This window comes from Boleophthalmus pectinirostris, unplaced genomic scaffold (genome assembly GCF_026225935.1).
Source record: "Boleophthalmus pectinirostris isolate CB_2022bp ecotype Guang Dong unplaced genomic scaffold, ASM2622593v1 HiC_scaffold_20, whole genome shotgun sequence".
Classification (NCBI taxonomy): Eukaryota; Metazoa; Chordata; class Actinopteri; order Gobiiformes; family Gobiidae; genus Boleophthalmus; species Boleophthalmus pectinirostris.
Window position 1 is genome coordinate 10172938 of NW_026571153.1, and position 12893 is coordinate 10185830.

The window sequence follows — 12893 nt, forward strand, 5'->3', positions numbered from 1 at the left end:
TACTGAGTGAGAAAATTCAGACAGCTGGGGTGGCACCTCACCCTCTGTCACCAGCCTGAGTGTGGACGGATAATGAGTCCCTTTTTTCTTAACCTACTTTGAGAACTTTGTGGAACTAGGAGTGATAAAAGTGATTGGGACAGCAAGCAGTGGTAGCCCTCCTCCTAAAATGGATTCTTGTGAGAAAATCGAGCAAATGTATTCTACAGTGAGATGGGGAACATCAAGTAAAAGCTGGCTGCATTGCGCTGTGTACATTCCATGCTGGGCATCAAGGACAAGGCTCTCCACCAGCCAGCAGCCTCATTAAAAAAGTCCTACAAAAAAAATGTGGCTCATTTTACAGATCTCTGCTTTGAAGAAGGAACCAAGAGGCTGCAAAAAGAAAACCACACACTCCAAGAACCATTCCTCCTGTCTCCACCCATCTGCAACAACTTTTAATAATAGCGGCCAGTTCAGTGTTTTGAAAAAGTCCACATTTACTTTTAATGGACTCAATTACTGACAAAAACTTCAGGAGTTCAATTAACATCATCAATAATGCATCAGGCTAGTGCTTGAATGCAGCATGCACGGCTCGTAACCTGAAAAGTCACAGCACAATGAGCCGGCACGACAGCAAATGAGGCAGAAAATGACTCCTCATACTTTTGGATCTATAAGCTCTATATTCACTATGACAACTCCAACAATATGTCTTTCTCGAGCACATCTGGACACAGCCTAGGGACACATAGAAACTACACTCTCTGATCATTACTTCAAGCACGCAGATGGACTATTAAAATTAAGATCATAAACACTTTCACACAACATTTTTAAAAGTTAAAAATGCCATTTTTTCTGCAGGGATTTGTTTTTATTTTAATAAGCTATTTACTTAATTTACCAGAACTGCACCTTTTCAACTTTTCCTGATTATTAATGAAATTTCTTGGAGAGAAAGATTTTAATTGTTATCTGAGGTGTCCCCCAAGGCTCCACTATAGGACCGCAGCAATTTAGTGTAAAAACAGGTGAACATATTTGAATTTATTGATAACAACCCCAAGCAATACTAAAACAAAATGAGATATAATGACACAAAGTACTGAGAAGACTCAAACCGTGAGCAGATTGTCTCATCGAAAGGGGCACTTGTGAGAAATGAAGGCAGCACTCAGTCCCCCATACGCAGCTCCCTCCTTGACTTCATCTGTGTGTGAATCCCCAGACTCCAGGCTCCTCACCTCACACTTTATCGCCCTCTCGCACAGTTCAAGGATTCCTCACTCTGTCCCGGTCCTAATGAGCGCCACACTGGAAGACTTTCTTTTTTCTCCACAGTTTTTCTCAAGTGGGGGAGATAAACCAGAGGGCTCTCACTGGGGAGGAGCGCTGATGATTGTTATAAGGCAGTGCTCGGCTCACACCTTTCAGAGTGAAGACAGAGTAATAACCACAAAACCAATGATGCTACCAATTACATGGGCTCTTCATGCACACTCCACCTACAAGTGTTACACACCAGTATTCATAGTACAATTGTATATTCAGAGATTGGCTTTGCTTCAGATTTCAATTCAATTACAATTACAATTCATGCAATACATTACAAAGGGTCTCGATACTAAATAAGACACACTGCCAACATTTTTCCAATACTTAATTACTTATCTTACATTATTGGAGAAAGGTGTTTGACAAAGTGCTCCCTCTTACAAAGTCTGTCAGTTACGTTTAGAGAGCATATGCAAATGCCCATACTGTACAACACGTTCAGAGCTCCTGTTGCCAACTGTCCCTCTCCCAGAGCAGGGCGGGTGCCAGTCCTTGTGGATTAGCTGCTCACTGGTGATGGCACTTCGCTGCTGGATGCTACAAGCCCTCCATCTCACTGAGGCAGAGCTGCAGTTAAGACCGGCTTAGTGTTGGTTTCCTTCCTATAGTGTGCCATCATATGGCTTCTGTATGGGACCAGATCTAATTGAAGGACTTTCTGAAGAGAAGGTTCAGGTTGAGTTCACAAATTCAAGTCAATTCAAAATTTATAATAATAATAATATATACAATACCACAAGAATGTGTTTAACATGAACAATCACTTTTAGTCTAAAAAAACACACACACACACACTTAAGTATGAAGCAGCTTTGTTTGCTCTTGCTTTGTCAGAAAATCCAAGTGTAAACAATGTGTCATCCTGGCCATGGTATTCAGAAGATATCAGGTTATAAATATAGTCTGGTGCTGGGGACTGTAAACCAAAGACTAAATAAACTTCAGTCCCACACAGCAAAATTTTTACCAAATGAATGACTAAAATAAAACGTAACCAGAATACAGGACCTTGCACAGTATTTGCGGAGGTGGTACATCCACACAATCTTTTTAGATTTTCAAGCAAAATATTCTTCAAGGGTGTGACCTCCTGTCACTGACTTTTTATGAGAGCTCTGAGGCTCATGCGCTAATGAAAGTTAGCTTGTTTAGAGGTCGCGCCACCACACTTGTGCAGACTGTGCAGTCCGCCTCACTTTCCCTGTGGAAAAACAGCCCACGCTCCTGCTCAGCGCTCTGGGCACAGTCCTCTGGGCTCTCACATCACGCAGTGCACTGCAAAAGCTGCTTGTGCTCAGCAGGCCACGCTCCACGCCCGCCAAATGGGCTGTGTGCAAAGCAGACAGTGGACCAAACTGCTGAGACAGGACTTCATTTGGCTCTGAGCAAAGCAAAAGTTTGAGTTTAGGGGTAATTCTAACCTTTGAACAACATCTAATGCTGAAGATGGGAGAGAACAGTCAGAGACTAAGCACTGGCTGCAGGGTGCAGACTTCACTACTACAGCACCACTGCCTTTCACATTCAAAGCTGCACTTCACACAGTCGCACGCAGACTCATGGAGAACTTATCCACATGTAACGTGCTGCATTGAAAATGGAAATATATTATAAGGTCTTTTACTGCAAATATATTGGGCCTCATTCATGAAGAGTTCTTATGAACAAATTTGTACTTAAGGCCTTCTTATGAACATTTTTGGCATTCACAGTCAGGAGCACAAAAATTCTGCAGTTTTCAAATATTATTACTCTTAGACTCTAATTCCTGTATGATTGTAAATTATATGTTTTTTCTTAAATGATTTCTAATAAAACCATTACTATGACTTAATAACATTTATGAGGAGTTCTATAGAGCAGGTATCTGGTATAACCGGCTTTATACAGGCTGCTGTTCTGCTTTGGTACCAATGCCAGCCCCGTCTGTCCGAGCCTCAGTGCACTGACTCCATATGGGCCTCACAGTGCTGGACTCAACACCCCTGCACCCCAACGACCCCCACCTACAGGACTGATACTGTGCCCATGGAAAACACCACACATAGACACAATCAAAGCTCTTGCTTATGTCTATAAGTTGGTGTCTTAAATATTCCTTCACTTAGTATGCTCCTTTGTTTGGACATAATTTTTTTTTACTGAAAGGGACATACAAGGACATACCAAAGTGACTGCAGAAAAGAGTTACTGCATCAGTTTTGGACCATGAACAATAGCAATATTTACAGTAGCATTTATTTAAAATAGCACAACCCTATCCAGGTAAAATGTTTTTCTACATATTGTCTGTGTCAGCTACAAGGGTTTTAAGTAAAGACATCCCACCATACTTTCCCCTTTATCAGAGCCATTAGCAGCAATCTAAATGTTCTATAGAATGCATCCAGACACATCTACAAAAAGCAGCACACCCACACACTTGCCTAAGTGGGACAAAACAAACAGCGCGCTGTTGGAGTGAAGTGATGCTGGGACCACTGGGAGCCACTATATTTACATGATGCCCAGAAACAGTGTAGAGAAGCGACGGGCATGAGGCTCACTGCCACATGTGTCAGTGTCACGCTGAAGGTTTTCAAAAGCGTTATGTGTAAGGGGAACAGGGATGATTTTAGACAGGGCCTTGACTAAATCCTGTCTCTGAGCCATACGCGCCCAGGACACCATGCTGCTGCAGCACAGAGACACACATTTGTATTCTATTACCCACTTTCACACTTTTTAAACTTTTATTTGGATGGAAAACTTTCATTCTGTCACTATGAACTTATTAGGCCACATAAGCCCTCTCCGCTCAGTAGTCAGAGCATGTACCAACTGAGACTTTAACAAAGAAAAACAACTGTAACTGTAAAAATACAGTTTTTGTCTGACAACCCACACTACTTATGTACCTACACTATATACGGTACTTGTTCTAGGTTCTCTTCCTATTAAAGGTCATAGATTAATTTTGTCAGGACATGATTTAAATGTTCTCTTTGGGAATACTCTGATAGAAGCTCGTCTGACTCTTGGACCTAATCACTCACTGACAATCTCCCATCTCCACAGTGTTCTACAACAGGGCTGAAAAAAATGAAACGCAGCTGAATCGAAATTGCGAAATGGATGCAGCAAATCCAAAAGGCTGCAAATTAGTATCATTAGTACCATAATTTCCTTGAAATATAAATGAAATGTCCTATCTTAATCCTTCATAAAAACAGTCCACCCAGTGGTTTAGATCTGTACAAATGTTCTGAAATGTTTGTGTTTGTCAGTTCATATTTTCAGTGTTTTTGTCAATTAAAAAACATAGACTACAAATCTAATCACAATGCTCATCAAATATCATAATTAGATACATTTCCCAAATCATTCAGGCTTGTCTATGGTTTTTGTACAAAATGACAAGCAAGAAACCAAGATAAATGCTAGACCAAGTAAAGTCCAGTCCCAGAGTACAGAGCATTTTAAGTGACAATAAGAAAAGTGTGTATACAATTTAAACACTCACACGAGGGCCAGTTTTTAGCAAAACCAAGACCCATTCCTCTAAGCGGCCCTATTTGAATCCTGACAAGTGCATTAATAAAACAGGGGAAACACAAAACATTTTCCTCTTCAGCCTTTCCTTGTGATAAACAGCCTCATGTTGGGAAGAATGTAGGCCAAATGTTGCATGCTATTTTCAAATTTACCTCATTTCAAGCTCCCATCAACAGCCCTCTCTGCATTCCAGTTACCACCTGCTTCCTGTGACCTTTGAATGAAAAATTTAATCTGCACCATATTTCTGGAAACTTTAGCACTGCTCAGAAACAAAAGTGCCATCATATTGTGCACACTGTTCTCGTAATTAGTCCGCATTAAATCCACTGGCTTATGCTGGTGCCGCACATTAGCTCGCAGTAAACATGGATGAGGTTTCAAGGGTTTTTTTGGTTTTGTTTGTTTTTTTACGCGTATTTAAATGAGTATTTGAAAGCTGAACAGCCAATTATCACTGTTGTGTGTGGCGCCGCGATATTTGGGTCTGGTAGTGATTAATAGCCAATTAACTGGTACATTACTGGTTGTCGACGTGCTGCGAGCGTGAAAACGGTGATAAACTGTAAACACTGACCCAAAATTAAAACAATATTGGCTCCGAATGACATAAATGCAAGTTAGAAGAGCGAGGCTGGAGAGGGAGAAAACACACTTGACTCTTGCGAGAGCTGATGCCAGTTCTCAGCGGCGGCCAAGTAAAGTGGTCCCTGTGGTGTGTGCTCTAAAACAAGCAAGTGCAAATGGGAGAATCAACAGTCATTCTATACAAACTATATATGGATTGGTTGCTTAGTGCACAAATACACATGTAAGTATAAGCCCACTGACAAATGGAGATTTTTATACAGCACTAGGGTTATCAAAAGTATCAAAAACCAAATACAAATCGATATTAAAATTTGTATTAAACTTAAGATATTGATTTTAAGCAAGTAACGTCTCCTGAATAGCTTTAGGATGATCTTGAGTATAAAAGCGAATACCGGCCCGAGCGTCCCCCTGGCTTGAAAGTCCCTGCTCAAGGGTCTCATTCTCTCAGCGGGAACGTCCCCCTCCTCCTTCCGGACGCCCCTTTAGTATGTGAGCTATTGAGTTAGAAAATCAGCATTCTAAATCATAATAAAATGAAATGTAAATGTAGCGAGACCAAATGTTGGGCCTTGTTTGTCTCGTATTTTAATTCATTTTTTCTTGTTCCGCATGTCCTATAGCATCTGTAACTGTTGATTTGGGAAGAAATATAAATTATTTCCGTACCTGCTGCCATGAAGATAATTTGTAAGCAGCGCGACACAAGAAATTTAAAAAGCTACAGAATTTGTTCAAAAATAATTCAGAATAATTTTTTGGAAGGTCTTAACTATGTATTTCATCCAAATTTGTAAGATAAAATCCTGACTATTCCTCGCATGTGTAATCAATACTATATATATATATATAATGTAAAATATATATACATTATTATTTATATGTATATAGATTAACTAACTTTCATAAAGGGTACAATTCAGGGGGACTTTCCAGCTGATTCCCATAAGAGCACACAGATTAGTAAACGCCCATGGAGCACTATGGAACCTGCGTGAACAACTGAGAGATTACACAGATATTAGACGACATGGTAATAATATAAAAGAAAGTACTATAATTTTAAGTTGAAAATAGAATTCTATTGTAAAAAGTGTTTATTATTATCTCTATTGAGCAGGAAATTGAGTTTGAAATGTTACCATCATGGCAACACTACACAGTACGCACTTTTCTTCAGTAGATTTCATGTTTCCAACCAGTATGCACCATTACTACTAATATCCACACCGATCCAAGAAATTCAGCTGAATCGGGTATCAGTTCCATGATATCGGTTAAGCCTCTAATTAGATGTAATGGGACTATTTACTGATTAATGTAAGCCCAGAACATTTCATAATGTTTGAACTTGTATTTATATAAAGCTGTTCTGTACTTATGTGCATGATAAATAGGAGTTACATAACACAATTGGATCAATTTTGGAATAAATTAAGTGTGAAATGCCATATTCAGTTGTTCCCACGCTATCAGTTAATATTATTATTAGTTTGTAAGACCATAAATGAAAACAAAAAAATCCTTACATTTTTTCATTCTCATTGAGGTTTATTTTGTATGATAATAAATGATAAACTTTTGTGCCTTCTTTAACGTTGCTATTAGTTTGTACAACCATAAACAGGGGAAAAAAGGCATCTTTGAAAAAATGAAGAGAAGAACTAAGAAAAAAGTGATTGTATTTCTGTTAGAGGTGTAAGTCTAAATCAATCTGATGATTTGAAAAAGTCTAACAGTGTAGAAGCCTTTATAAAAGAAGATAAAGCATTATGTTTTGAAAGATATAGAGCTCTGAAATGAATGAATTATGCATAAAATTTTGATAGTTTTAATTTATATTTTGTCTCTTATATATATAGAGTAAGTCATAAGTGAAATTGTAAATAGAAACTTGCTGTTCATACACTGCTTTTCTTTCATTGTTTAACAGGGTTAGACAATATAAGTATTTTTTACACCAGTCTAAACCCTTTTGGTCACAATCTATGAGGTTGTGCTCTATATTTAGTTTTGTTTTGTTTTGTAGAGCTGCAAAATGACCAAATAAACTAAACTAAAAAATATTGAATGTCAGCTGATACGTAAAGCTTTCATGTCGATATTGGTATTCAAAAAGGTGGATTGGTGCATCGCTATAACCAAATGTAAAAGTATTTAAACTGTGTTTTTGAGCTGTGAACTGGAGCTTGTACAGTGTGGGGGTGTGGGTCAGATCTTCTTATTAGAGGGATACAGTTCATACAGTGACGGGAGGTGACCGAGAACCCGGTAAAAGTCGTTGGCTTAATGAGCTTAACAAAGTCACGCAACAGGTGTGCAGCTTTCATTAAAAACACCTCAGAGACTTGGGCGATATAATAAGGTGCTTCACAAGACCTTTAATTCAGTGTGTTATCTTGTATTATAGCATCCAGTTTGTTGAGCTGAAATGTCCCTGTCCTTTCAAGTTCTGTTTACCAGAAATAAACATCAAAAATAACATTTGCTGGCACAAGTTTTCAGTGAGTGCTATTCACATCCCAAAAGCTCAGTTATATGTTCATAGATGGCTGCTTTCGACTGGAAAATACTTTTAATACAATATTTAATAGTCTTTAAGATTTCAATCAAAGCCAAACATTCCATCAGGCAATTACAAAATACAATACAACAAAAATAAAAAGTATCAAGTTGACTTTTTTTAAACAATAATTAACAGAAAGAGAAACATTAAAGCTGCGTTATGCAATTTTGTTCCAAAATCTCACAAATAGTGTTCACTAAAGCTGAATGATGTATCATTTTGGACCGAAAATTGCAATCTCAGACAACATGATTTTGGGAGCGTCAAAGCTGTGTTTTTTTTTCCCAGTGCTCCTAAAGCCCAGTTTATGGATTCATGGATCTGCGTCGAGGTCTGTGCACCGCGATGTAATTCACCACCACAATACAAGGAGATAAGAATTTAAACCTGGCGTTCGTGTAAAGTTTAACATGAACCATCTCCAACGCGATAGAAGCACAGAACAGACTCACCATCAGCAGCACATCCTCTGTCACAGAAAGAACACTCATATTCCACTGAGTCGTGTTCCTTAGTCCAACAGAAGTTGACTGCATGAGGGTACAAGGAGTGAACTGTTTTTGTCAGTGTTTATAGTTTATGCAAATTAGCCATGTGGTTTTAAGTTTCGATTCTATAAAACATAAACAAATGTGCGCAAAACTACATTAAACGTATTATTACTCAATGTATATAGAAAGAAAGGAAAGCGGAGTACAGGAAATGTATGTAGAGAGGAGGTAGAGACGACCAATCACAGCCTTTATTGTCTGCATCATTTTGACGCGTAGTTAAAAAATTTTGGAGGTGCATCATCAAGACAATTTGACGCTGGAACATAAATTGAACTTTATGGTCCAGCGTCAAATTGTCGGTGCAGGACCCTTGCATGATGTCAGATTGTGTGATCTTTGCAAATGTTCATGTGCACTGAAACTTGATTAAAAAAAAAAACAAAATCATGGATGAAACCAAAATGGTAATATCTGCCAGAAAAATCTGAATTAAACTTTTTTCTTTAACTCGTTCAGCCCAAGTATTCACGTGCATTATTTTCTGGGTGTGTGCAAGCCTGGCATCTTTTAATAAAACACAGAATTATTTACTGCAGACAACACACAGCAGTCTGATTTTTGACCCACTGTGCTGTTTCTACAAAAATACACAATTACTTATTTACAAGAATGAAGCCGGGTATGCCACCTTTAATTGGCCAGAGCGCTCAAATATAACAGTTCACTGCTCATTTTACAAACAAAATGAAACTGACTAATGTGTTACAACTGCAGTTTTAATTGGTCAATGATTTTCTCTAGCACTGAATCAGCACAGGCAGCAAAATCTGATCCCCATTGTTTTCAAACTTTCTGCAGCATTTGCCAAGGTCCTGACCACACCGGAGAACTGTACGGAAGCAGCAGGAGAAATGTCACGTAGTATAATAAATCGAAACATATGGACACTGTTAATATAAGCCCTATACCTTTTTACTGCCAACAGAAGGAAGACCATACGTTATGTATAAGTCACAAGCAGTAGTAACACAAACTCCTGGGCATCTCTGCTCAGCTCATCCACGCTTTAACTGTATTAAGTCACTATATTTGAGTGAATGCCTGTATTGTGAGGTAGTTCAGTTCACATGACCAGACCAGGGTGATGTTTTATCTCCAGTCCTCATACAGTCTGACCTTTATGTGGCCTGCCTGGGGTAAAGTCTTGCTTAAGATCTCATAGCAGCAAGGAAAAGTCAAAAATAAACGTGTATTTGCAAAGCTGGTCCCTTCCCTTGCTTATAATCTTGCAGTGCTGTTCCCTCCCTGGCAGCTTTTCTTCTGACTGACTCTGCCTTTTATGGGAAGCAGACAAAGGACCTGGCTGGTAGCGAAGAGTTGGGACAATGCCGTGTACAAAAGCAAAGAGGAAAGCGGTAAAACTAGCCAGATTGTGAACCAAAGAGAAAGCACAAACTTATTAAGATGCGTGTGACGTGAGTGCGCGTGCTGCCAACACTTCTAATGAGCTGAACTTGTACCGCGAAGGGAAAAGAGGTCGGCTTTAAAAGATGAGTCAGCCCAAGGACGCCAAGAAACGCTTCAAGAAACTAAGTATTAGCGAAAAATACGCAACAAATCCAGGTTGCAGCTGACAAATAGAAGACAGACTACTGCAATGGTCAACTTTTGGAGTAGTGTCCTTACTGTAAAGAGCAGGCGTGGCGGTAACGCAAGGACTCATCATGAGGGTGGGCTATGACATACAAGCGCTCTGTAATAAAACCTACACATTTAGCAGCTATACCCAAATTATTATGTTGTAAAAAGAGGCTGTTAATAGTCAAATCTTGTCTTGGTGCTGGTTTATAGCTGGGATCGTGATTTTCTGTCTGTGTCAATTTACATTTTCTTAAGCCAAGTTTCTTTCCTAACTTGCGCATGTATTCAGTAAAGTTATTTTGTATTATTTGAGCATTGTCCAGTAGCTCCTGCCCTGTCGAAGCGTGGTCCACACACGCAACTGGTGAAGCTGCAGAACTTTTCCCGCATGCCTCTTTCTTTTACCTTCTTGTCCGCTGAGTCCGCCGGCTCCTCCCGCAGTTCCTCCGAGCAGCAGAAAACAGACAATAACGAAGAAACGTCCGCATGTCGCCGGTGAAATGTGGGCATTTTTCTGCCTATGTTTACTGTACATCCCTGTGACCCTCGGAGCCTCCGTCCTCCCTTTCCTCGCGCTGCTCAACTCTGCCTCCGCCGCACGCGCGCTGCCTCCGACAAGCTGCGCGCGCTCAGGGGGAGTCACGGGCGTTTCCGGTATGCCCTTATAAAGTAAAAAAAACACGTTTGAGTCCTTGCTTATGGGAAATGTATTTACGATTTGAAGAGTTACACATTAATATTCATTTATTTATGTCTTTCTTTATTTCTATTCAATCATTTATTTATTTTATCCAAGATATTTATTGGACCGCTGATGGACGGAGCATCAAATGTGGGCGAAGAGACATAAGCTAATTGTCAGAGCAGTGAATTGAACACTGAGGATGAAGATTGGATGCAGCAGTACAAGTGCTGCTATAAGCAATCCCCATAATAAAGGATAGAAAAATACTGCAATTTGTCTATATATTGAGGAGCGTTTTCTGGTGTTACAAACACAGAAGTTCTTATTCCGTGCTGCTCCATTTATTGGCTATATCCTGTGCACAGATGGGGCCTGAGCCAGGGTCTTGGATCAGTTCCTGTCTCCTGGGCTATTACCCCACTGAGGGAACTAATCATCCTGTAAGGCTGCAGCAGTTTGTTGCTCCTGGGTTCTGCTTGGACACAACTCAGGGTCCAGACTAACACGAACCACTCAAACAACATTTAGGACCACGACGGAGTAGCTTTTCTACGACCACTACTCTAGTCCGTAAGTGAACTTGAGATTTGTATGACACACGCTTTTATTTTGAAATTGCAGTAGGCCAAATTCCGGTTTAAAGGCGCTGTTTGAATGAACGTCCAAAGTTGGGTAGTGAATATTATTGAAATAAAAGACAGTAAAAGAAATCCATTATTAGTGTGATTTGTGGTGGCAATTAAATATGGTAATGACATCAAATCGTAGCGCTGTTGTTGAGTGTTGAGAGGAAAAACAATTTAATGAAGTGTAGCCAGAGGGCTTTCTGTGAGAGGCATGGCGGGACATCACTCAGTCCTGTGATAATGAACATAAATAATTCAGTCAATTGCCTTTTAATGACGATCAAAATAGCATATTCATAACACCATGATTGAAATCCAAACCGCTTTTGGATCAATTTACATATTTTTATGATCCTGACGATGGCTGCATACATTTGAAAGTTTTAATAATGTATGTGGAAACAATTAAGGCCTGTTATAAGTACAAATATGACATTTCGTGCGTGTGAGATAAACTGAGCATGGGAGATCATCTTAGGAGCAAACCATACAAAATAACATATACACGCATAGGTCTATATGTCAAAAACTAGGAATGTAACAAAAACTAAAATAGCATGATATTGTATCATCAAAAGTATCACAATAATATCGTGGGCTGTCACAATATATCGAATTACAAGTTCCTTTGCTTAAATTCATAGTTTTACAGTAGCAACATTTTATAAAACAAAAATAACTACATATCCCATGACTCATTTCAGTACAGGCAACATGAAAAAATATGTTTTTTAATTGAATTCTTGGGATTCTGACAGTAATAATTCACACCAAAAACTTGTCAAGGTATTTTAAAAGCAAAAACGTGACCAGGACTAAAAAAGGACTGAAACAAGACTAAACCAGGTCTAAACCAGGACTGAACCAGGACTAAAACAGAACTATACCAGGTCTAAACCAGAACTAAACCAGGACTGAACCAGGACTGAACCAAGACTAAAACAGGACTAAACCAGGAATAAACCAGAACTAGACCAGGATTAAAACAAGACTAAAACACTGTGCTCTGTTGGCTCAGGGTTCTCCCTCTCACTTTCAAGTCCAAGATTAATCCTGGTTAAGACCTGGTTCAGTCCTGGTGTAGTCCTACTTTTATGTTTGTACCGAAAAGTGAGGGAATTCTTGGGATTATGACAGTAATAATTCACACTAAAATCTTGTCAAGGTATTTTAAAATAAAAAAGTGTGTCCCATCTTTAATTATTAGTCTCTTCAAAATGTTGCAATAAATATCATACCGTGAGATTCATACCGTGACAATATCGTATCGTGAAACTTGGATATCGTTACACCTCTATCAAAAACTGAAAATCCAGGCCTGTGTAATAATGAAAACGGTCTAGAGAGCAGTGAAAATGTGCAGTATCTAAGCAACATGTTAATATTATTTAGCATTCTTATAGCCTATTATTTAGTTGCATTGTCAACCCTGA

General features: G+C 39.1%; 1 protein-coding gene across 1 annotated transcript in view; it reads right to left on the reverse strand.

Annotated features, from left to right (window-relative positions):
• adam19a (ADAM metallopeptidase domain 19a) overlaps positions 1 to 10739 on the reverse strand; it is a 192998-nt gene extending 182259 nt beyond the window's left edge. Inside the window, exon 1 of the mRNA XM_055156515.1 lies at positions 10555 to 10739. Coding sequence (XP_055012490.1) covers positions 10555 to 10684 — 130 coding nt within the window. The 5' untranslated portion in view covers positions 10685 to 10739. The remainder of the gene's footprint in view (positions 1 to 10554) is intronic.
• Between the last annotated feature and the right edge of the window lie 2154 nt (positions 10740 to 12893).